Genomic DNA, 27685 nt, shown 5'->3' on the forward strand with positions numbered 1-27685 from the left:
TGTGCTGCCCTCTCCAACAAACTTGCAGGTAATACAGTATGTGGACAAGACCCAGCCTGCCACCTGTGTGCAGCCCCAGCAAACCTCAGACATATCCTGGTGGGTTGTAAGACCAGCCTGACACAGGGAAGGTACACATGGCACCACAATCAAGTACTGAAGTGCTTGGCACCAGCAATAGAGACCAAGAGAGTGTCAACAAATGCCATCCCCCAAAATGCCAAGAATAACTTACCAAAAATGCAGTTCTTTGTTAGGGAAGCAGAAAAAAAAGCAGACTAAGTACCTGTCCCCTGACACAGGCCAGCTAAAATATAGCCAGGGACCGGGAAATACGAGTCGACTTAATCCACAGACTAAAATAAAGGATAGTTTTACTGGATTATCTATCATAATTTTAATGAAAATGATCTTATATGACTAAAAGAATACAAAAAAACTAGATCTTTTACTAGATCTTAATTTTTAAAAGAACTTTATTCTGACACAGTACAGCAGAGTTCTGAATATCAAAATAATTCTCCATTAATTTAGATTATTTGATCTAAATTAATTTCTGTTGGCAAAACCATTCAGTTTACCATAATGAAATTCTATCCTGGAACTACACTAACTTCTAGAAGCTCTGTCAGATGGATGTGCCAATGTGTTGTGCGTCACTGTGGGTTAAGGCTGACTTATCTTGTTGATCTAAATGAACATTGCCTTTGTGTAAAAACACAATATGCATCCATTAGGCTATTGCATTACTGGGTTTTGTTTGAGAGCCAGTCAATAGGAAAGATTCAGTTGTCATTTGGGAAGCTGGTGTATTTTTGGCAGGGCTCAAAACCCTTTATATAGAGGAAATCACCAGGATTCCTCTTTTAGTCTTTATGAGTAAGGACTAGAAATGGATGGCAGACTTTTTACTTTGCTATTTCTGATCGTAATTAACATCATCTCAGCATGTTGTGAAGCAGTTAGTGAAGGGCTTTCTTGTTCAGAAAATCAGCAGGGATTTGAGAGCTCCTGCTATGAGTTTGTGGCCCAGCAGCGCAGTTTCCTCAGCGCTCAGGCTTGGTGTGAGCGGGACGGTGGGCACCTGGCCTTCATCCAGAACGATGAAACCCAGCAGTTTCTGCAAAAACACCTGCAGCCGGAGCAGGACTGGTGGATAGGACTGGTGTCTACCTCCATCAACCTCGCTCTGGACACGCAAGGTATGTGCTCGGTGTAGATTATTGTGAAAGCTTGAATTAATGCTGTCCAGCAATAGTGTACTTTAAATATTATGGTATTTATATTCATTAGAAATTGTAACACATCAAATATTTAGGGCTAAATTTAAGATTTGAATTGCTTGTCAATTTTCCATCCATTAACATAAACACAACTTAATGTGATGCATATTTGTCAGTCATAAATAAATGAAACCAGTTATATATTTATCATCAATAAGTTAATTCTGTTTAAATCTCATACATATAAAACAAATTAAATATTGCTTGTTCCACAGCTAGACATATTTTAACCATGTTCATACTTTTTAAGTAAACAGATGTTTCTCAATGAACAGATTTAAGCCATTGAATAAATGCATTTTGAAAATACGTTTTTATAATATAATTACAATCAAATAAATTCTAATAGTTAATAGTAAATGCCATGATTTTTGAGTGCAGAAAAAAAAAAACATGAATCTTAAACGTAGGCCTATATTGTTATGATAGTTATATATATATATATATATAGTAGTCAAAATCTGAAGTGGATCAAAACCTTTCATCAAAGTTGTCCGAAAACCTAAAACCAAAATGCATTCTTGTCTTAGGACAACTTTGATTAACTTTTTTTGATCCACTTCAAATGTTGACTACTGTATTTATTAATCTAAAAAAGAAATCATTTTACTTCCATTAACTTTTGTGCCCTCAGGCGGCTCGATCTGGTTAGATAGTTCAGATGTGATTTACTCAAACTGGCTCAGCGAGTCGATGCTGGAGACTGGCTGTGGCTACATCAACACAGACTCTGGATTCCACTGGAAGACAACGAGCAACTGTAGTCAGGAATTCTACTTCATCTGTGAGTTTGGTGAGTTTTATATAGTATTTTTTATATAATTATGTAGAAGCGTTTGAATATTTTAGCATGCTCATTGGTTTTATTCAAATTTTAAAAAAGACAAGTATGAATAAGCATAATTATACTGAATTGAAATGCACTTTGTAAAGTAGCAGAAAACAATGTAGCTCCATTTTGAGAGATCTGTGGTGTGTCTATTGTATGCCTAAGAAATAAAAGTAAAAATAAAAATAATTTTCATTTGAACAGTTTAAAGGTGCTTTTATGAGAAAACATGATATATATCATTTTAAAAATACAGTTAATAGTTATCATTTTTCCTCTCTTTTTTGTAGAACAGGGACGCTCTCTGTCCTGTATGGACAGGACTATGCTGCACTGTGGCTTAGATCAGGTGATAGAGGTTGATGAGAGCTACTATGGCAGGAAGACTCCACATTACTGCAGGAGCAACATCTCCAGCTCTCTCACAGCTTCTCTGGAGCAGTGCAGCTGGATCAGTGTGCTGGATGTAGTAGCAGGTACTGGCAGACACTAAACACAAGACGAAACAAAAAGAGCTAATTGTTATTATGCTTTTTGTAGCACCATGGTATTTGGACAAAATATTGGAATATTTGGAATAATATATATATATATATATTTAAATTGTTTTGGAACAAAGTTTCTTATGCTCACCAAGGCTGCATTTATTTAATCAAAATAAAGTAAAAACAGTCATTTAAATGAACTGTTATCTATTAGAATATATTTTGTACAGTAAATGTAATGGCATTAATACTTTAAAGGGTTACTCCATCCCAAAATGAAAATTTTGTCATTAATCACTTACCCCTATGTCGTTCCAAACCTGCAAAAACTTAATTCGTCTTCTGAACACAATTTAAGATATTTTGGATGAAAACAGGGAGGTTTGTGACAGTCCCATAGACTGCCAAATAAATAACAGTGTCAAGGTGATTTGGAGAGACACAAAGGAGAGGAATTGTTGAATAAAGTTGTTATTTTTGATTTCTTCATGTACAAAAAGTATTCTCGTCGCTTCATAACGTTATGGTTGAATCACTGATGGCAGATGGAGTATTCTGACGATGCTTTTCATACTTTTCTGGACCTTGACACTTATTTATTTGGCAGTCTATGGGACAGTCACAAGCCTCCCTGTTTTCATCCAAAATATCTTAAATTGTGTTCCGAAGACAAACAAAGCTTTTACGGGTTTGGAACAACATGAGGGTAAGTGATTAATGACAAAATTTTTATTTTGGGGTGGAGGATCCCTTTAAGTTTTAAACTAAAGCTTTGAGAATATACTTCATTAAGATTACTTAATACTACAGAAGATTTCCATTTCAAATAAGTGTGGTTCTTTTGACCTTTAATTCTATTCATCAACGTGTCCTGAAATAGTGTATTATGGTTTTCCAGAAGGATTTCCGAAGGGTTTTGAGAAAGTAACGGCTGCTGGAAATTCAGCTTTGCATCACAAGAATAAACTACATTTTAGAATATATCAAAATGTAATAGTTAATTTAAAAAAATTAATAATATTTCACAGTTATTTATTTACTGGATTAATAAATAAAAATAAATGCAGGTGAGCATAATAGACTTATTTTTTTTTTATCTAAATATTCTTTTGACCTGTATTCAAGTACCAGCACTATACCATGAAACTGCAACAATCATTTTTTACAGGTTTTTTAAGTGCATGAAGTAGGTAATTCGAGAACGAAAACCACTAATGAGTCTTATTTTCTCCACTTGAAGAGGACAGAAAATGCTTTTGTGTGGTGCTTGTGAATTGATGCTCTTTTTCTTTTCTTTCTTTTAATATGAATGCAGAGCAAACAATATAAAATCTAATATGTAAACAGAGCTTCAATGAGCTTGTTTTTTTTGTTGTTTTTTTTTACTGAATATATAGGGCTCCTGCCAAAGCTGAGGTTTAAAATTACAGCAGGCTATACATCATAACAGATGTAAAGCAGGAAAACAAAACGAACAATGTGTTGATATGCATATACAGTAGTATTCAGTAGGTACTAATGGACCTGGAAAAGTCTCATAATTGGGCAGGAGAATTGTGAACATATTTTAAATATTTACAGAGGATTCAGAAAATCTCTTTGTGAAGACAATTATGTTCATCTAATGCTTTAATGTTACTATTGTTGTCAAAGTGCTGAGTGTTTAAAGAGCACTGAGAATTTCTGCATCTGTTCTCTTACTATACCTCAATAATGTTGTTTTGACTGTCTGCTGTAATGAATAGTAATGATGAGGTTTGTTGTTGTCCTCCATGCAAGAGCTCTGTAACGGACAGCAGTTTTGCACGGCTGTGGCAGATGTATCATCTTTTGGAGAGCCGTGTCCTTCGCTGGGAAGTTACCTGTTGGTGGAATACCACTGCAAAGATAGTGAGAGTTGTTTTATATTGATCCAACTTATTTTGCAACGGGGAAGTAAGCAATTTCTGTAAATGTTTGAGATTTCTGATTAATCAGCTTCTAACTAGAAAAATAACAAAGTTCAATAGAAGGTTACTATTGCACTACAAACCAGTGTGTTTATGATTTTGATAATACATTAAAATAATATGATAACAAATACTAGTTTGCATATCAAGCAAGCAGATGAAATAACTGAAAGCAAACGACACACGTTAAAATAAGGTGGATAGAGAATATACTGTAGTACTAATACTGCTATGGTTCCTTTCACTAAACTATTTTCATCAAACAATGTATATTTTCCATAATGCAGAACCCTCTTATGTTGTCGTGGAAAGATCTGCAGATGATGGTGTTGACGATTCTTTTGTTGAGGTGATCAAATTGATTTTTCAGTTTTGACTTTGTAATTTAATGCATTTACTTTTAAGAGGGCAAAAACTATTTTGTGATAATGACACTTTTCCTCTATCATGACATACAGTATGTTATGTTTTCAGTAACATTTAGGCATTCAGGTAATTTTTACTGGTTATATCATTTATTGAAAATCCTGAACATACTCTTGTCTCAAAATCTACTGTATGTAGTAGTTTCAGGGATTCTCATCATTTTATTTATTAATTTTCCCTGCTGAAAAATAATAATAAAAATAGCTGAAACCAGCAAAACTGGTAAAAGCTGGTTTAGCAGGCTAGTTTTAGAAGGGGTTTTTGACCACTACCTTAGACGGTCAGACTGGAAGACCAGCTGACCAACCAGCTAAAACCATCTGAACACTAACTTGGGGCTCAGAGACCAGCTTGAACAGTTTAAGCCAAGACAACCAGATTATGCTGGTTTCAGCTGTTCTTTTCATCAGTTATTTTACTTGTGCAAACAGAACACTTTATTCCTAAAATTGGTTCCTAAATGCTGCTTTTCTAAACCTTTTCTAGAAGTACTCTTTAACTTTGAGACAGGACACTCACAAAAGGACTAAAAGGGAGACCCTGGGTGACGATTGGATTTGTTATCCTGATAATAATCCAGACAGTTTTACGATCAAGTAAGACAAATTTTTGTGACCTTTATTTCCCATTACATTAAACCCTGAAATATATATATATATATATATATATATATTTTTTAAACTTGCTGAGGATTTCATATCTTGTGTTGGATGGATAATATAAAGAAATTGGATCTGTTTGTTTCTGTACTTTCCATCTTGTAGTCCAGTAATTACTTTTGAGAAAATCCAACTGAGTCTAATAAATCCTAGCTGTCAAAAAACGTACTGGTATGTGGAAGTTGGCAGTAAAGTGAACAAACACAGAGTAAGTGCAGTCAGTTTCAAACGCATGTAATGATTTTATTTTCAATCTTGCTATATACAGAATAAAAGTTTAATACTGTTTTACACTTTTGGCATGATATACAGATGCTTCTCTAATTTTTTAATCATTTTCACATTGTTCTGTTTCTAGAAAGGCAAGGATAAGATAGACTGCTCAAACAAAAAGACCCTGAGACTACTAAAGGGACAAAATACAAACAATTTGGAAATCAAAGCCAGAAAGATTAGATCTTTCAAAAAGGACGTCAACGTAGTGGTGTTTTGTGCGTTTATTTCACATTTTATGACTACAGAACCTATTGTATAAATAAAGTGCATCTAATAAGTATTTCTGTATGGTTTAGGTGAACAAAGTAGCACAACTTCTTATGTGACGAAAACCATTCAATATTCCTTGATAAAGATGGACAAGAGTCAGCTCAAGAACTCCATCGATAATGAATTGAATCTACTTGGGGGAGCAGATGACACAGAAGAGGTAAAAAAGGATGAAGGATGAAAAATTAAGTAATTTGAATACTTAATTTGCATTTGTGTATGTATGTAATATCTAATCCCTAACATCCATTTCCCACTTGCAGTTTAGAGAGGAGCTTCTTTCAGACATATGTGTAACTTTAGAAGAGCCTCTCCAGCAGCACACAGAAGTGCTGGCCTTTGCTAGTGTTTTGACAAAAATCACTGAAGATCAGGACAAAATTAATGTTAATGCTCAGGTAGTATTCTGTGACCAAACAGATCATTATATACAGTATGTGCTCAACACTACTGCTGCATAACTGCTCACGGGGCACTTTTCTTTCACAGGAGAATGGTGTTTGCGTACTAGATATCCTAAGTAAATCTCTCAAGCCAATCAATCTGGAAAACATCACTGCACGAACAGAAATAGCCAACCTCCTCGTTATGTCCTCTAGTCACATCCTCGCTGCCTTTGAGAAGGACAAAGAGGTAACTTTTTTTGAAAAATAATCTAGTGGTTATTGGCTGACTGACAAATTACCATTTCCCAAGAAAAACAGATAAAATAAGAAAGCATTAAAAAAGTAATACAACCATCTCATTTATTTAAAGTCCTTTTTTGTTAGCCTAATTGAAAAGTTTGTTCAGTTCTACTAAAATAATAACATTCCCCATAATAACAATTAAAAGAAACAATTTTGTTTAAACAGTATTTTCGTTTAGAATGTGATGTGCTGAACTTGGCTAGCTTTACTGACTGAAGAAATAGTGGATTTTATTAATTTTTCTGGTGTTTTTTTTTTTTTTTTTTTTTTTTTACAGAAATGTTAAAGAGCTACTCCACCCCAAAATGAAAATTTTCTCATTAATCACTTACTCCCATGTCTTTCTAAACCCATAAAAGCTCCGTTGATCTTCGGAACACAATTTAAGATATTTTGGATGAAAACCGGTAGGCCTGTGATTGTCCCATAGACTGCCAAATAAATAACAGTATGCTCTTCTGTATCATCCGTGCCACAAGGATGCGCTGTTTTCTTTCAAATCAAAGCTAAATACACGTAGAAACAGTGCATCCTTGTGGCGCAGATGATACAGAAGAGCGTATGCAGCATACGGTGATATGGAGAGACACAGAGGAGACTGCTGACAAGGGAAATGTTGAATAAAGTCATTATTTTTGTTTTCTTCGCTTACAAAAAGTGATCCCGTCGCTTCATATAACCCAGATTGCACGTCTGATGGCAGATGGAGTATTCTGACAACAACTTTCACTTTTTATGGACCTTGACACTGTTATTTATTTGGCAGTCTATGGGACAGTCACAGGCCTCCTGCTTTTCATCCAAAATATCTTAAACTGTGTTCCGAAGACGAACAAAGCTTTTACGGGTTTGGAACGACATGGGGGTGAGTGATTAATGCCAAAATTTTCATTTTGGGGTGGAGTATCCCTTTAATGCACATTTTAAAAAGACACCACAATAAACATAAAGGTCTTTGAAGTTGTCTTTATTTATAGTACGTCAACTAAATTACACATTTACAGCATGTTTTAAGTTTTATCTTAAGTGAAAATTCTACTTTCATATTATAGCTAATTTAGCTTTCGATTATGGTGAAATTAAATAAAAATGCAAAGAAATTGTTACATTTACCTAAATTAAGTAACATTTTGATTTAATATCCAAAGAAAATATATTGATCAAGTATGGTATGGTCCCTATAATAAATAAATATTTTTACTTTTTATGAATGTTTTCGTCTTGGTAAAGAAATATTGTGAAGAAAGAAATGTTTTTGATTAATATTAAAACTAAATTTAAGGTTTTTACATTTTATTTAATTTGATAAAACAAATAAATTTGGATGTAATAAATTAGAGCAAAGTATAACTTTTACAGTTAAACTGATATGACAAGGTAGCTGGTTTGTTGCTAGACCAAGATGGTTTAGTATCTTGCACCAGCTAAAGACCAGTTATAAACCAGCTATTAGGTTCCAAAACCCAGTTTACTATATCAGGAAATCTGCTGATGTTCTCACTGCCTTTCAGAGCGACATCTCTGGTTTTTTAATCACCGCGGTGGACTCTGTGCAGTCATTCCTGCTAACAAATAAAACACCTGATCTGGAGCCCACCATCATCACCTCGCCTAATGTCAATATTTACGTCAACAGGTAGAACACTCAGAATTCAATGAATTGCTATATGATCAGTGAAAATAAAACAGGTCATTGAGAACATTTTGTGTTTGTTTTTCTGGTAAGGATATCGCCAGTTAACCTCCATAAAGAGCCCTTCAGTGTTGAGAACAGTTCAGCTGGATTCAAGCTACCGAATCTGGGCTCTGATATACTGCCTGTTGATGAGCCAGTGGATGTGAAAGTAGGTGTTTTTCAGTCACTACTAGCTACTACAAGCCAAAAAAAAAATATGAGTAATACAAAATCAAATTAGATCATTTATCTGACCTGCACCCTAGATTTTTTAAGGAATAGCAACAAGAGTTAGATTAATAATAATATTTCATTCTGAATCTAGCCCTTTAGAAACTAGTCATTAGAAATGTTTACATTTTATTGCATTAAAGAAATAGTTCACATAAAAATTATAATTTTCTGAACATTTATTCAGGCTTCGGCCATTAGATATAGATGAGCTTGTTTCCTCATTTAAAAACAGATTTGGAGAAATTTAGCATTGCATCACTTGCTTACCAATGTATGCTCTGCAGTGAATGGGTGCCGTCAGAATGATTTTAGTAAAAGCTGATGATAAAAACATCACAATAATCCACAAGTAGTCCACACCACTCCAGTCCAACAATTAATGTCTTATGAAGAGAAAAGCTGTGTGTTTCTTAGAAACAAATCCATCACTGGCCTAAATACATTTTCATAATACATAATAACACTTTCTCCAATAAAGAAGTCCATTGTCTGTTGTCTTTTCGCATCAAAATCCATCGACACATTTGTTTATAACTGTTTTGGACTAATGAATATTATGGATAGAGGATTCATATTTTATCAGGAAGCAACAGTTTGAAGATAAAAACATCTTATAGATGAATTTATTACAAACACACAGCTTTTCATGTGCGATGGTCACTTCGAGGAAGTAATTATTATATTGTTGATGGTCATGTGACCCTGGGTGGCGGGACCTTGTGATGCATTTTAAAACTAGTTGGCGGGAGAGTTCGAGTTAACGTATAAACAGAATAAATTGTTTCATTTATTGTGATATATTATGCACATTTCATGTCATGCATTTCATATGAAGTTTAAATAAGTTTAAACTTATTTATGTATGTTTGATAGCAGGTTTCAATGAAGAGACAGCAAGTTTTATAAAGTTAAGAGCATGGAGTAAACAGTTTTATATTCAGAAACATTTGGTCAAGAAAGATTCAAAACTTGCGACAGTAACAGATACAATATTATATATTTTTTATTTTATGCTGTACTAATGTTATACATGCTTTACACATATATCTTATAATGCAACATGCATACATGTCCACTTTTCACAGATGACACATTTTAATATTGATCCATGGATTGAAGGTCAGACCATTCATAGCATTGTGACCGGTTTGTCCCTCTCCAAAACAAACGGCTCTGGCATTCCTGTGGCAAACCTCACTAAGGAGATTGAGGTAAAAAGATGAAAGACTTCTTGACAACAGCTGGAACTGTAAAGATGAAGTGTGCAATTTCTGTGCCACTAGCATATAATAACAAAAAACAAAAAAACAAATAGAATTCCAATAGTAACTTTTCAAACTGGTTTCAAGGCAAGACACTACATGTGAATAGAGTACAAACTAACAGATAACTTTAACAAATAGATATTGCCATACATCCCCAGTTGGTTAATTATAGTTTATTAAGAGTGTTTTTTTGTATTTGATTTTTTTTAAAATTTTTCTGATATGACTAACAGATAACTTTAACAAATAGATATTACCATATGCAAATATTTCCTGAACATAAAATCTGAACATTGGATAAAGCCAGGTCATGAGTTCATGTGTTTTTTTTTTTTTTTTTTTTTTTTTTTTTTTTGACACATTAAAGGTTTTTACAGAGAGGATTTTGGGATCTCTTTTTTATTACTTATTTATTACATAAATCAGAAAATACTGTCAACTGCCAGAAAACATAAATAAAATCTGCATGTTTTATCTCAGGAATAAAATGTTATCTAAATCAGGTGAATGGTATAAAAATGTTGCAAATATGTATGTAAACAAACCTTCTGTAAAAACCTTCAGAATATAGAAAAATATAAAACTGGAACACTTAGTGTATGTAAGAGTTAATGAAGTAGATTTCAGTGCAGGAGAAAACTGTCCCACTTTTTATTAGGGGTCTTTAACTATTTACTTATGAAAAAGAAAAAGAAATGTTAGGTGTGGTGTAACTATTGAATACGGTGTACCATATTGATTAACAGAGTAATTACAGATGTATTTACAGAAATTAATTACAGCTGTTATTACATGCAAGTATTTTTTTAAATAAAAGTTAAACGTAAAAAACATGTATCTATGCAGTAAGTGCATTATATCAAATTATTGATTCAAATGTATGTACATATTTTTTAAATACGCTTATATAATGTGGGTCCGCAAAACTCATATATGTATTATAATTGAAATGTACAGATGCAAATAGATAAAGTGTAATAAAATAAATACTTAAATGTGTATTCTGGAGGTTTTCTTTCCACTAGTCTGAAAGAAGTTATGGAAGCAAAATAGTTCAAGATCTAAAAATTTTAAAACCGTGGTTTTGCATGTAGTGTCTTTTGTTCAAAATCTGCCTTGAGTAAAAAAAATAATGGACATGCATTTGGACAACAGAATTAACTTTAACTTCAAACACATATCATCTTTAAAAGTTACATCTTTGTAGCTTATTTACCCCTAAATGTTACATATATTAGTATTATAAAAGTACATATTAGTACCTTTTGAAAGGGTACCGCCCCAGTGACAGTTTACCTTTTTTTTTTTTTTTTTTCGGAGAGCGTATTATCAGAAGGTGTAAATAATAATTTTACTGGGACCTAATGAAATTCTACTTTGCTCAATCTGCAGATCTTATTACCCAGGCTGGACACATCAGTGAACAGCTCAGTTCTAGATCTGAGAAACTTCAGTACTTCGATCATCAATATAACCACCCCCAACATTACTCTGGTTATAAAGCTCCGTCCCTCTGAAGATTTAACACTAATATTACTGCTGGGTTATGAGACCCAACCCACCGAGGAAAACAATGTAGCCAAAGTTACACTTCCTCAACAAGGAAATTCACAAGGTGAATCATTTGCTTGAAACATTACCATTGTTCTTTAATGATGTGAAATGTATCAGACACTGTTTTGTACTTTTCTTAATCTTTTCACACAGATGAAAGGTACACATGGGTCTTGGGCCCCAGTGACATGGCAGTAGATGTGGGTGTTTACAACCTTCTCATTCGACCTGTTGTTCCTCCGGGCGTAAAGTCTATAAATGCATCAGTAACAATCACATCCATTACTGCTCAGTGCATTTTCTGGCAAGAGACGAGAGCCAACTGGAGTGACTATGGCTGTAGAGTGAGTGCCATCATTTTCAAAAATTAGACAAGTTATGATTTGAATACAGGAGTTAGCAACTTTTTTTTATTAGCAAGCCATTTTATTTTATTTTATATTATATTTTATTATTTTAATTTATTTAATGTCTTCTTTAAAGCATGGAAAAAAATTCAAATGTACTTTAAAGTTAAAGTTTTCGATTTGACGTTGCACTTTAGTGGCCTTTTATTTAATTAATATTATATTACCTGCCAGTAAAAAAAAAAATTATAAACTGTTTTAAAGATTTGAAGTACACTACAATACAATCAAATGCACTGCACTTCTTTTTCACAAGAATTGGCATGCTAATTAAAGAAATTATTTCTAACACAACTAATGTTTAATATTTATCTCTTTGGCTCTTTCCATTTGTGTGGAGCCATCCTAAACATTGCTGACCTCTGACCTATTGTTGAGTTAATTTATTAAGTGAAGTTCAAATAATCAGTGTTTGCATGTGTCAGTCTGTCTCAGAGTGTTAGTGGGATAACACTCTGCTTGATTTCTTTATTCCTTAGGTTGGCCCTAAAACGACCCCCAATGTGACACAGTGTCTGTGCACCCATTTAACCTTTTTTGGGAGCAGTTTCTTTGTCATGCCCAATACGGTAGATCCGTCCAAGTCTGCTGAGCTGTTTTCCAACTTTGCACAGAACCCAGTAGTAGTGTGCTTTATCGGGGCAATTTTCTTAGCTTACATCCTGATAGCGGCATGGGCGCGCAAGAAGGACCTACAGGACACAACCAAGGTCTGTCTAACTTTGCTGCATCTGTGGTCTCTAAGCTCTTCATTTTAAAGTCAACATGAAAAAAAAAATTGAGCCTGTTTACTTTCTTAACACTGTAAATCCTGACATATGAAATAATAGTTTGAAAGTTTTTGAAGTGGAACAGATTATTGAACCTTATTATTGACCTTATTATTGACAAAGAAACTAACTAACTTACAATAAACAAACAAACATAATAATTTACGTTTCAAGTTTTGTATCATATTTGATACATCAGGCTTTTATGATCCATATAGTATGATGTAGGAGCTCACATGTTATTTATATGACCAAGAAAGACTACTTATATAAAATGCATATATATATATCAATCGTCACTCTATTTCTCTTCAGTAATATGTATTAGTAAAATAATGTTTAAATGCTTAGTTTTATGATCAGAGTTCTGTAGACAATGAATGATGATTGAGAGATTCATTAAAAGACTGTATCATATTTGATACTCACAGTTTAAGATTCTTCTAAGAAATTATGTATTGGTAATCAAGTAAAGCTGAGTTGCTTTAGTCCAATAAGTGTTCATCTTGAAATACTACCAGCAATATCAAATTAATTCTTAACTTTATAAAAAAAGAAGTAAAAATTGCACTGCAGAAATACTTGCATATTCATGGTTATTGTACAGTACAGGTTTCATCAACATGCTATTATAATGAATTTTATTTTTAAGTTTATCATCGTAATGTTAAGAAAATGTAATATCTTTTATGAAATTTTTGAAAATGTATTATCATAAACTTTAATGAAATTAACTTTCTCGATAATGTAGTTAAGGCCACACAGGCTATAGGATAATATTAGTCAAACAGCCAAATATATATTTAGTCAATATTTTAGCAAACTCACATTTTGTCAGGCACCATTCTGGTATGTAACAACCATTTATCACAATCTAATCAATTTACAAAGTCCCACTCTATACTCTTTTGTAAATATCATAATGACCTCAAAAATTACATGAGATCTGCAAATAAAATGTGACCCTGGACCACAAAACTTAAGTGTCAATTTTTCGAAACTGAGCTTTATACATCATCTGTGATGTGAGTTGATTAGATTTGCTTTGATTTGTTGTTTGTTTTGTTATGATAGTAGATTGGTTGTATGTATTGTGTATGTGCAAAAAAAAAAAACAGAAATACTGAGAAAATCACCTCTAAAGTTGTCCAAATGAATTCTTAGCAATGCATATTACTAATCGAAAAATACGTTTTGATATATTTATGGTAGGAAATTTACAAAATATCTTAATGGAACATGCTCTTTACTTAATATACTAATGATTCTTGGCATAAAATAAAAATTTATAATTTTTGACCCATACAATGTGTTTTTGGCTATTGCTACAAATATACCCCAGCGACTTAAGACTGGTTTTGTGCTCCAGGGTCACATATGCTTAGTGTGCTTTAAAGCTCTATCATCAACTGAAATATATGCTATATAAGATATATTGTGCTCTTTCCGCCTAAAGTGAAGATTACTATGCTAGAGGACAATGATCCCTTTGCTGAGTACTGCTACTTGCTGAAGATCAGCACTGGTCATCGCATGGGTTCCTCCACTTCATCACGGGTCAGCATGTGCATATATCATAAGCTCTTCTTCAGGAATTCTGCTCATGTGCTCTTACATAATAACTCTGCCATGTCATTGTCACTTCAGGTAATAGTGACTCTACAGGGTACGGAGGGAGAATGTGAGCCCCATCATCTGACTGACCCTGATAAGCCAGTGTTTGAAAGAGGAGGTGTGGACCTGTTCTTGCTGACCACCCCCTTCTCACTGGGAGAGCTGCAGAGCATCAGACTGTGGCATGACAACTCAGGAGCTCATCCTGCTTGGTAAACTGGTGTCAGTGGAACAGCTCACCTACTACACTGAAACACTGAAAAAAAAAAAAAAAAAACTGGTGTAGAAATTCTCACTTGGAAATTGCTAATACATTTCACATTTAATTACAAAGAAATGGCAAGCACCACACTGATTTAAACATGACATTTTAGAAAGACTGAAGATACAAAGACTGAAATAGTATTTTCTTCTTTATAAATTTTTTTTTTTTTTTTTTTTTACACTGTACAGTTAAGATATGCTGTACTCACCCTCACTACTCACTCAAGTGTCCAAAGTTAAATTGAAATTAAAAGCTTTTTTTTCCTGAAAAGGAGGTGTACTTTAGCATCTCATTAAAAAGAGTACATATTATAATATACTAAATTATACTTTAAAAGGTATTATAGTTTAAATTTATATTACATGCAATTAGTTGAATTTTAGAGTGTTTTTTGACCTACTTACTGTAGGTAGGACTTAAGTACATCTTTATGTTATTTCATAATTACTTGTTTTTCATAAATATGGTTACTGCTGAATGTACTGACAAGCATTAATAGTGTATTAAAATATACTTTAATGTAATTTCTATTGAAATTTCGATTTACATACACTACTGATCAAAAGTTTGGGAATTTTTTTTTGTTTATTATGGGGGTGTTTATTGTGTTTATTATGGTTGTAATTGATTTTTTATTTGATAAAGGGTAAAGGGTATATTGTGTATTGTTATTACGATGTGAATATCGTTTTTCTATTTTGATATATTTATTTAAATTTAATTTATTGCTGTGATGCAAATGCTGAATTTTCAATATCAATACTCCAGTCTTCTGTGTCACATGATCTTTCAGAAATCATTGTAATATGCTGATTTATTATCAATGCTGGAAACTTTTTTCAGGATTCTTTGATGAATAAAATGTTAAAAGGAAGAGCATTTATTTAAAATAGAAATTTTTCTAACAGTATACACTACCTTTCAAAAGTTTAGGGTCAGCAGTGTAAACTTTTATTCATCAAGGATGTGTTAAATTGCTAAGAAGTGATAACAAAGATTTAAATCGTTAGAAAATATTTATATTTTGAATAGATGCTTTTTTTTGTTTGTTTGTTTTTTTATTCATCAAAGAATCCTGAAAAAAAATCGCAGTTTCCCCCCAAAAAATATTTGGCAGCACAACTGTTATATTCTATAATTCTAATAATTCTAATTCTAATAATAAATCAGCATATTAGAATGATTTCTTGAGGAGAAATGGCTGAGTTATGGCTGATGGAAATTCAGCTTTGCATCACAGAAATAATTGATATTTTAAAGGATAGAATTAAAATAGAAACCATTATTTTATATTATAATAACATTTTGCAAGATTACTGTTTTTTTTATTTATTTTTGATGGAAATTCAGCTTTGACTTCTTTATTTTTGATTTCTTTTCTTACTGATCCCAAACTTTTGACCGGTAGTGAATATTTATAATTACAAATTTGTAATGATGACGTTGCAATTTAATACATTTAAAATATATTAAATATATATTACCTTTAAAAATAATAGCAAAGAAACACACTACAGTTAAAATAATAATCAAGTACTTTATTCAACATTCTTTTAAGCATGAAAAAGATTATTAAACCTAATGATTTTAAATGTACTTTAAAATATAATTGTTTATGCAATATTATCATGAAGTTCACTTTGTTGTCAAGTGTACTAATTAATATTGTATTATCTGCAAGTATAGTAATAAAAAATAAGAAGTGCATATTCAATACATGGAAGCACACTTCTTTTTCCCCACAGCTGATGTGTTTGACAAACGTATATTTTATTTCTCAGGTATGTTAATATGGTGATGGTAGAAGACCTGCAGACTGAGCAAAAGTGGCACTTCCTGTGCAGCTCGTGGCTGGCTGTTGATATAGATGATTGTACTGTTGAAAAAGTGTTTCCTGTAGCATCAGAGGCGGACATGAAAGGCTTCAGGTGAGCGCACTCATCTCGCAGTGTGGCTTTTGAAAAAGACTATTTGAAAATGCAACTAAAAGACTGTCCTTTCTGCAGCAATTTATTCTTCATGAAAACAACGACGGACTTCTGTGACGGTCACATCTGGTACTCTGTGGTCAGTCGGCCCCCCAGCAGTAGTTTCACCCGTGTGCAGCGCGTCTCGTGCTGCTTCTCAGTGCTGCTTTGCTCCATGTTGACCAGTATCATGTTCTACGGGATTCCCACTGACCCCTCAGAGCAGACCATGGATATGGGTATGGCTCAAAATAATGACATAATCATATATGACTGTCATACTGATGTTAAATGATATGGAAATAAATACTTAAGTGTACTATGATAAATGTGAATATGAGCTTAGAACACAACTGAAATTGATTGACATCTCTAGTCAAAGCCGAAGTGTATTTTTGATTCTCTTTTATCCTAAGGTCCGATTAAACTCACCTGGAGTGAGGTGAGGATTGGCATCCAGAGCTCCTTTATCGTATTCCCCGTCAACCTAGTAATTGTGGGACTCTTCAGACATTCACGTCCCCGAAAAAAGAAGACAAAGAAAGAAAAGAAGCCTAAGAAGTCTGAGCCTCCTCAAATGGAGAAAGACATCCCGTATGAGAGCGCCTCCTCACTTTTTGATCAAAACAATTTAACTGTAGATTTCCTCATCAAAGTAAGTCCTTTATTAATTATCATACACATTCTGTATGATTCAGTTTGATATATAGAGTGTCCACTATATTCACATAGTGTACCTAAATATTCACGTACACTACCGTTAAAAGGTTTAAAGATTTTTGAAAGAAGTTTCTTTATGCTCTCCATACACAGTAAAAATACACTAAAAACCGTAAAATTGTGAAATAATTTTGCAATTTAAAATAACTGTTTTCTATTTGAATAAATTTTAAAATTTAATTTATTCCTATGATGGAAAAATCTGAATTTTCAGCATCATTAGTCCAATCTTCAGTGTCGGAAATCATTTTAATATGTTGATTTGCTGCTCAAGAAACATTCAGATTATTATCATCACAACTGAAAATTGCTGTGATGCTTATTGTAGTGTGAAAACTGGAAACTGAAAATCATTCTAAATGTTTTAGTGTCATAGTGATATTTGAATGGTAGTGTATTTACTAGAATCTGAGAAAAAAGAAAAAAGTATTACCATAGTTCCATGTTCAAAACAAACCAACATGGTTATGCTGTTATTACTATACTGCCACAGTATTTTGCCAATATATACATATTTCATTATTTTTTCATTAGGACATACAGAGAATCACATACTTGTTTGCAAATGCCATGAGATGTCCTGTCCAGAAAAACTTTGAAAAGGAAGACATCAACACTTTGCTGTCAGAGCTGCAGAACCTCATCGAACAACAGCACCTAATTCACAAAAACAACACCTCCTCGGTTTTCTGGCCCTACACCCATCATCTCTCCAAACAACTTGAAAATGTGGAGGGAGAAGTGAAGCTGCTGGGGCCTTCAGACTTTTCCAGGCCTGGGTGCTACATTCAGGTGTTACTGCAGGTCCAGAGCATGAAGAAACTGCTGGAAAGTCTCCGTTCCTCCAGACCCACTGAGCAGCGCATCTGTAGCTTGAGTCCCAAGAAAAACAGCAGCAGGAAGGGTCTGCCCTGGTGGTTTGTGTATGTGGGTTGGCTTCTTGTTGCGGCCACAAGTGTGGTATCAGGGTACTTCACCATGTTGTATGGACTGAAATACGGGAAAGATCGCTCAATCAGTTGGATAATCTCCATCGCGATGTCCTTCACTGAGAGCCTGTTCTTCACCCAGCCTGTAAAAGTAAAGAGCTGGAGGCAAAACATTATAAATTTGTATTGCATTTACAATATTACTTCATTTTGACTGTGGTATTGTGCTTTCCTTTTGGCAGGTGCTTTGTTTTGCCATTTTCTTTGCATTGGTGGTGAAAAAAGTCAATTTTGAGGATGCAGAACTTATTGATACCTTGCGTAAGAAAACATCCACTCGCTCAGGTAATTGGAAATCAGGTATTCAGCACAAATAACCAGCCAACCAAAAAAGAAGTGTGCTTAATTGTATTGAATGTGCACTCATTGTCCTTCGAATCTTATACAGCAGATAATATATTAATGAAATAAAGTCCACTTAAATGTATTTAAATAGAATACACCTTCATGACTCTGATTCTTAACACACTTATAAAATGTGCATTTGGTAGTAATGTCAAATTAAATGTTTTAATTTTAAGTAAGCTTTAAAAGAAGTACACTAACACACTAAAGCACATCATGTGAAGTACACATTTTAACTGTTGCGTGTTATGCAATATTACTTATTTGAAGTTCATGTATTTTCAATATAAATCTTAAATTTCAACTTCATCATTACAAATGCAAGTTTATTTAAATACATGACATGCAAGTTTCAATAGAAATGACATTAAAGTGTATTTTAGTTCACCATAAATGCTTGTCAGTACATTCGGCAGGACACTTTAACCACATTTCAAAGACAATTTAAGAAATTATGAAATAACATTTAAAGATTAACTTAAATCCTGTGTCAAAAAAAAAACACTCTAAAATTCAGCTGATTGGTTTAAATGTAAACTAGTAAAATAATACAAATTCATTTACCTGTTATTACCATGCATTTTAAAGTTCTTGAAAAGGCCATTCAGAGCGTCAGAACCCACAGCATCTGAGAGGAAAAAATACTGTTTTTTTTTTTTTGATACCTTATTTTTTTACTTGCCTTTTTTTTTATCATTCAAATTTGGCTGGGTGGTTAATAACAAATTTTTTTGTGATTCAAATTTGGCCGGGTGGTTAATAACACATTTGGGTGTGACAACTGTGAGAGTTTTTTCATCCACCTGTCAATATGGTTAGATTTTGGGCTTTTTGGCTTTTCATAAAGGGTTTTTTCAGACTTATGGAAAAAAAACATCCAAAAGAACACTGTTTAATGTTTCTTATTTATAGCACTGTATCTATTTGTATCAATAGATTTAAAGTACAATACATATTTTTAAAAGCCGTTTTCTCAAAATGAGTTTTTTCCCCAACTCTGAGCCATAAATCTTCACTTCAGTGGCACTTACACACACCAAAAATTTACATTTTTATTCCTGTTTTATATTCTGACGGTTTTTACAGAGGGATTTGTTCATATAATTTTACTTGATTATATTACAAAATTTTATTCCCCAAAAATGGTGATCTGAAATATATTTTTTTCTAGCTGTTCAAAGTATTTTCTGAATTATGGAGTGACAAAAAGAGATACCCAGAATGACCTTCTGTAAAAACATTTGACTCTAATATGTCAAAAAAATTAAACAAGAATTTTGAAACTGACTTCATCCTGTGTTCAGATTTTGTGTACTAGAAATGTATGCAAATTAGCGCAGATTTCATTAAAGAATGCCTCATTTGCATATTTAACATATAACATTTTAGAAAAAATGCCGTGGAAAACCTGCTGTAAAAACAAAAAATGTTTGCAATTACAAATGTACTCAATCAAACTTGGTAAGTAAATGTGATAACTATAGCGGTAGTTATTTTTTTAACCCTATTCACCCTGCAGTGTCTCGCCTTAGTTTGAACAACAGAAAAAACCTTTAAACTAGTATACTATTTCTGTAACAAGTCCTCTTTTTAAAAGTATGCTAAAGTTGACTTCTTTTCAGAAGGGAATGTCTTTCAGATTCTTTCTAAAAAGAGTCTTTTATTTTAGGCAGTGGCTGTGTTTTTGATTTCTTACATTCAATCTTGATTTTTTTCTATATGTGGTGTGGATTTGTGTGAGGGTTTTTTAGAGGGAGTTTCTATCAGAGTTACTCCTCCCAGTGACATTGAGAAGATTAAGAGAAACATGGTCAAACAGCAGAAAGCACAAGCACTCATCATGGAGATTCTAGGTAAAGTTAAAAAAAAAAAAAAAAGTGTGTTCACATTTAGCTGTCATTGCTTCCCAGCTAACATTGTCAGAACTTTGGCTAGTGTTATGAACAAATGCTCTTCTTGTAACATTAATAGAATATTTGTTCAAAGTTATCTGGTCTTTAATTACATTCTCAACAAATTAACATAAAAGAAGGTATGCATCGTTCATGGTAGGTTTTATTTGAAATGTTTTATTTTAATATTTGTCTAACATTTCTTAAATGTTATTTTTATTTTTTATTTTTAAATATTTATTTAAGTATTTTTCTATGTTATTTTTATTTTTTCAGAAATTTAAGAAACATTAAAAAAAAAAACATTGCCTTAGTGTTTGCAAAAAACCCAAAAAAATAACATTGCCTTATTCTTTGCAAAATTATAAAATTTAACTTTCAATTGTTGTTTTATATATCGGTTGTATATGTTTTATTGGGATACTCCACCCCAAAATGAAAATGGTTGTCATTAATCACTTACCCCCATGTCCTCGAAAACTCGTAAAGCTTTCTTTCTGTCTTCAGAACCACAATTTAAGATATTTTGGATGAAAACTGGGATGCTTGTGACTGTCCCCTGCCAAATAAATAACAGTGTCAAGGTCCAGAAAACTATGAAAAGAAACGTCAGAATCCCCCATCTGCCATCACAGTGGATTCAACCGTAACGTTATGAAAGTGAGAGAAGAATACTTTTTGTACACGAATAAAAAAAAAAAAAAACGATATCAACAATTTGTCTACTCTGTGTCACTCCACATCAGCGAGTGCCATTTTGGACGAATCTGTGTCAGCGCGCGCCACAAAGATACGGTTTTCTAGGTATATTTACGCTGGGATTTGAAAGAAACACAGCGCATATTGTGGCGCAGACTGACACAGAAGAGCGTACACTGTATGCGTACGCGCTCAGATTCTCCAAAATGGCGCTAAGCTGATGTGGACAGACACAGGAGACAAAATGTCTGAATAAAGTCATTATTTTGTGTCCTTAGTCACTTTCGTGTACAAAAAGTGTGTCGTCTACTGTCATAATGTTTACTGGGGAAATCACTGATGGCAGATGGGGACTAATTCCTGACGATTCTTTTCATTTGACGATTTCTTTTCTGGACCTTGACACTGTTATTTATTTTTGGCAGTCTATGGGACAGTCACAAGCCTCCCTAGAGTTCACGCATCCAAAATATCTTAAATTGTGTTCTGAAGAAGAAAGAAAGCTTTTACGAGTTTGGAAGGACATGGGGGTAAGTGATTAATGACAAAATTTTCATTTTGTGGTGGAGTATCCCTTTAATGGGAACGTTACCAAAACGTAATTGTGTTATGAATAATTTATAATGTACTAGGATTTAGACGGCTGTGCACAAGTCTTTTGATGTGCTTTGCTAAAGGTTTTTCTTGTATTTTCTTGTGGATTTTTTGTTGTTTTTTGTGTTGTTGTCATGGTGTTGGTGTGGTTTGTAAGCGTGATTCGGCACATCCGGCAGAGCTTCAGCAATGGCATTTCAGAGAGTATGAACCACAATGATGTGTTTACCTGGGCTAACACTGTACTTCTTAATAACCTGTTTGGACAGTATCAAGGTACTTCAGTTATCTTGACCTGCCATGAATATCATAAGTGCTTTAGCTTTTTTAGCTCATATTTAAGTTAGTTCTGACCCATCAGATCTATAAGGACTCTATAAAGTTGTTGACTGTTGTTTTAATTCTCATTTCCAGGCTTTATAACGGATGGAAACTCGAAACTTGTTGGGGGCGCTCGTTTTCGTCAAGTTAGGGTGAAGAGAGTTTATTGTGGGTTTAATATGTAAATTTGTTGGGGGTGTTCGTTTTTGTAGTGTTAGGGTGAAGAGAGATTTTTGTGGGATTTGTGGATATGGTTGTTTTTCGGTCTGTTGGTGGTGGTGTGTTTTGTTTTTTTTAATGTGTCTGTGAGAACAACAATCTCACAGCTTGGGAAGTGTAAAAGAGAGTGTGTGCGCTCAAAGCAATCCCCGTTTGGGGAATGACTGCACTTTATAGAGGAGGAGGCTATGTTATGGACCTCGGTTCTGACCTGCAAAATGCTAGCAGGTAAGAAATTGCATAAACACGACTGCCTTTTCTTTTTCCCAAGATAGATCAAGTAGAATGGCTTATTATCAGTTGACTTGCACATTGAACTGGGGTAGCAGAAAGTATTTTAACATCAGAAAAATTACCTTTATAGGTGATTTGGTTGAAAAATATTTTTTGTTATGCTGGTTGAAAGTCTCTTCACATCCCGATAGCAATCAGTTAAATATACAAATCAGTCTAAATCTATTTATAAGTATTTATATAGTCTGTGGAAGGTGTACGATCATAAAATATTCGTCCAATCATAACCCTCTATCTGAAGACTACATTATGCTGTCCTACCTGCCTGTCAACATATGTGATCCTGGACCACAAAACCAGTTATAAGGGCCAATTTTTACGAAATTGAGATTTATACATCATCTGAAGGGTGAATAATTATGCTTTCCATTGGCTGAGATACAACTATTTGAAAATCTGGAATCTGAGGGTGCAAAAAAAAAAAAAAAAAAAAAAAAAAAAAATTCAAAATATTGAGAAAATCGCCTTTAAAGTTGTCCAAATGAGGTTCTTAACAATGCATATTACTAATCAAAAATTAAGTTTTAATATATTTATGGTAGGAAATTAACAAAATATCTCCATGGAACATGATCTTTACTTAATTTCCTTATGATTTTTGGCATAAAATAAAAATCAATAATTTTGACCCATACAATGTTTTTTTTTTGTTTTTTATAAATATATACCAGCGACTTAACAGCGACTTGAGTTTTATATATTTTTGTATATCTATGTGCACTGTTTTAAAAGACATGTTATTATTTTGTGATTTTGTTTTTGTTGTGTAAAATATTGCTTTGTTTTACAACCCTCCACCAACGCTGTCTCTCATCTTGTTGCTGGTTAGCCTCTGCTCTGCCTGTGTGCATATGTCATGTGTTTTGGAGGAGGTGTGGCTTTAGAGAGTGATTTGCAGGGATCTTATGCTTTCAAAGCTAGCTTGCTATTGCTAGCCTCTCCGAAATCACCCTACCCCACCTTTTGAGGCCCTCAAGGAAAAATGTTGTGTATTATTATTAGTTCACCCAAAAATAAAAATGCTGTCAACATTTACTCATAAAAAGTTCAGTTACAAGTTACAAGTTACAGGTCAGTTACAAGTACATTTTTGGAACTTTTAAAGGAACAGTACACCCAAAACTGACAGTCATCACACCTGAAAGTGTTGTATATTATTTATATTATTTTATGCATGCTATTCCAATGTTGTACCTTCTTCAACCAACAGGAAGCTTCAATATCTTTTTGACTCGACCTGGTTGGATATGTACACAAGGGCAGTCTTTGCTGAGTTTACGGTGTATAATGCTAATGTCAACCTCTTCTGCATTGTCACACTGATTCTAGAGGGCACTGCAGTGGGTGAGGAAAAAGAACAATCATTCCCATTCATACAAAGTCTTCTTGTTTTATTGCAAAACTGAGCTTACACTTATTTTACAGGTGCATTTCAGTTTCGCAGCGTGGTTCAGAGTGTCCGTCTCTACCAGTCCACAGGTGGCTTTCAATCGTTTCTCATGGCCTGTCAGGTCTTTTATTTCCTCTTCATCGTCTACTACATGTTTTTGCAGGTCAGTTCAATATCATAGTTTCATAGAACTTGTAAGAAAATATTTAAGCCCAAAATTAAATTCTGTCATCACTGACTCCCCTTCATGTTGTTCTAAACCCATATAACTTACTTTCTTCTGTGGAACACAAGAGCAGATGTTTAACAGAATGTTCACCATGCTGCTCTTTTAAATTTAAGTGATTGGTGACCAATGGTGTCAAGCAAAAAAAAACGATAAAAAGAAACCATGAAAGTACAATAACAGTAGACTGCTATGTGCTATATTTCAACTCTTCTGAAGCCATAGATCAGCTCTTTGTGAGAAACAAATTTAAATATTTTGAATGTATGGATCATATGAGCTTTTTGAAATTTTGAGTGGTTTTTGGAGCATGACAGAAACTGATGATCACCATTTATCTTAATTGCATCTAAAAGAGCAACTTGAACATCACGTTTAAACATCTCCTTTTGTTTCCTAAAAATCATACTACTTATTTCCACCATTTGAATCTCAAAATTCAGACTTTTTTCTTGCAATTCATAATTGCGAGATATATACTGTGAGCAAAATTTTTTCATAAAAATGTCAAATAAAAATACTTGAAATACTCAAAGTCAAAATATAAATATTTTATTTGTTTACCTGCATCTCAATGTGACCATAAACTGACATTAGAGAACTGTAAACATGTGAATGTGTTGAAAATTATTTGAATATTAACTTCCTCAGCGGTAATTCAAGTAAATATTTATTTTATGGGGTTTGGCTGACAAAAACCTTTGGGAATCCCTGGATTACATGAAAAAAAAAAACCATTAATAAACATTAAATCAGCTAAGACATTACATGCCCAAAGCCTTCCAAGTTTGAAATATTATTATCCAGACTTCCAGAATCAACAGTTACTGTGAAAGTCCCTAGATATGAGAATGGCATAGTGTTTCACAGCTACATCACCAGTGTTTGCAGTGTAAATCTGCATAATTATTTGTTTCAAACATGGTATAATTGCCCCTCAAATTCATCATAAGCATGGTTTGCAATTGTGTTTACACAACATTTGTGAATATAGTTAAAGCTAAATGGCATTACAGTAGGATTTTTAGAAAGGAAAATTTAAAAGAGAAAAAAGAAAATGTACTGCCATTGAAAGAATAATATTTAATGTAATCCATAAAAAAGTAACTGTAATCTATTGTGAGCATTTTAAAATGTAGTATACTCTACACTGTAAAAAAAAAAAAAAAACTGTAAAATTTACGGTAAAAAACGGCAGCTGTGGTTGCCGGAATTCTACCGTAAAAAATACGGTAACAACATTTTAGGTTTTACGGTTTTAACCACTGATCTATAATATAATATGTAACATAATATAATATGTAACATACAACCCTAAGAAACATAACAGATATGAAAAAACTATTTACCATTAAAATCACGGTCATTTTTTATATGTAACATAATATAATATGTAACATACAACTAATCCAGATTACTGTGTAATCAACTACTCAGGCCCACAACCCTAAGAAACATAACAGATATGAAAAAACTATTTACCATTAAAATCACGGTCATTTTTTAAATTGTGAGAGAAATATGCTTTTATATGAGGGTTTGTAAATAGAGACAGAATTTTCAGTTTTGTATAAACTTTTCCTTTAAATGCTATACTCTTTTCATTCCAATTAAACCATACATGTTTGGGGTTGAACAGGCAAAGCTGCTGAAGCGGCAGAAATGGGCATATTTCAAAAACAAGTGGAATCTGTTAGACCTGGCCATCATCATTTTAAGTTGGAGTTCATTGTCAGTGTTCATCAAGAGAACAGTGCAGGGAGACAAAGACATTGAATACTACCAAAACCACAAAGATCAGTGAGTAGATCTTTTTTCCAAAGGAAAATTTTGATATAAACATAAACTGAACATGCAATTGACCCTACAAGCGGTTTGGAGCATGGATGGATGGATGAACTAAACATGGTAAAAATGCTATTTCTGTCCTACAGGTTTCCCAGTTTCCATGACACAGCTGTCATAGACGCTACACTGGGATATCTCATGGCTTTCTTGGTTCTTCTGGCCTGTGTAAAACTCTGGCATCTGCTGAGACTCAACCCTAAACTTCACCTCATCACCTCTTCACTGCAGCGGGCATGGAACGATATGTCCAGCTTCATTGTAGTTATCGTCATTATCCTCTTGGCCTATTCACTTACTGTAAGAGCAACAACTTTTACTGTCAATAACAGTGTAAAATATTGTTTTTAACATAGTATTTTACCATACCGCTTCATCTTTAAAGAGATAATCCACCCAAAAATGACAATTCTGTCATCACTTCCTCACCCTCAAGTCATTTCAACCCTGAGTTTCTTTCCTCCGTGGAACACAAAAGATATTTTGAAGAATATTGGGTAGCCAAACGTTTTCAAGTCCTGTTGTCTTTCATAGTTGGGATTAAAATACTAAATCAATGGGACATGCAATTGTTTAGTTACTAACATTCTTCAAAATATCTTCTGTTGTGAAGAAGGAAGAAAGAAAATTCATACGGGTTTGGAACAATATGAGGGTGAGTAAAAAATGACTGAATTTTAATTTATGGGTGAACTGTCCCTTTAAGTGCAATGAGTAGCATCTTGTGTTACGTTGTCGATTACCACAAATAATAACTTCCACAAAATTTTTTTTTTGAATGGCCACCCCATAGGCTTCCATTTGTAGGTGGTTTTAGGTGGTTTTCTTAAATCAAAGCATTAATTTCTTTTCATAGTGCAATCTAATATTTGGATGGAAGCTGTACTCATACAGAACTTTCCCAGATGCGTTCAAAACAATCTTCAGTTTGCAGTTTGGAATCTTCAATTACGATGAGGTTGGTAAAATGATTCACAGACCGAGACTGGGGAAGTAGCACAGAAAAGCTTTTGCTTTATCGCAGCTTTCACGCTTCCTCTGCAGGTGCTGAGTTCTGATCCGGTGCTCGGCGCTCTCATCATTTCCACTTGCGTCATCTTCATCACATTCGTGATCCTGACCCTCTTTGTCTCAATCATCCTCGAGGCGTTCGGTGAAGAACAGGAGAAACACCAGGTGTTATACGAGTCACTTTCACATTTGACGTTTTCTAACAGCTGTTAGACTTCAGTCACATAAGCAAACATTCATTGGTTTAAATGTGATAACTGAAATTACTTTTCTGATACTCAGCCCTCTGAGGAAGAGGAAATCGTTGACTTGATGTTAGTGAAGATCCTCAGTCTTTTTGGAATCAAATGCAAGAAGAAAGAAGAAGAAACTCATAATGGTGACAAAACTACCTAGTCCTTATCACTGGCTCGTGCTCCTACAGGAGGGATCGCTGACTTCTTTCCTTGCTCTATCTGCCAACTTGTCTTCAAATACTTAAAAATGTAATTAATTAAAATTAAAATATGCATCTCTGCTAAAG

General features: G+C 33.6%; 1 protein-coding gene across 1 annotated transcript; it reads left to right on the top strand.

The window, feature by feature from the left end:
- The first annotated feature begins 892 nt into the window (after positions 1–892).
- pkd1l2b (polycystic kidney disease 1 like 2b) lies at positions 893–27616 on the top strand. Its single transcript, XM_042761392.1, is given in 35 exon segments — positions 893–1202; positions 1918–2076; positions 2403–2588; positions 4377–4487; positions 4834–4895; positions 5990–6122; positions 6204–6337; positions 6441–6575; positions 6667–6810; positions 8378–8502; positions 8593–8710; positions 9861–9986; positions 11433–11655; positions 11748–11938; positions 12481–12715; positions 14228–14328; positions 14419–14597; positions 16432–16578; positions 16657–16856; positions 17034–17272; positions 17872–18417; positions 18509–18611; positions 20423–20524; positions 21310–21367; positions 22014–22132; positions 22271–22358; positions 22403–22457; positions 22488–22624; positions 23901–24034; positions 24116–24243; positions 25946–26106; positions 26241–26451; positions 27008–27109; positions 27196–27327; positions 27445–27616. Coding segments are annotated over 35 exon segments (5448 nt in total). The 3' UTR covers positions 27559–27616.
- Positions 27617–27685: the final 69 nt, after the last annotated feature.

The sequence above is a fragment of the Cyprinus carpio genome, chromosome A7, assembly GCF_018340385.1.
Source record: "Cyprinus carpio isolate SPL01 chromosome A7, ASM1834038v1, whole genome shotgun sequence".
Classification (NCBI taxonomy): Eukaryota; Metazoa; Chordata; class Actinopteri; order Cypriniformes; family Cyprinidae; genus Cyprinus; species Cyprinus carpio.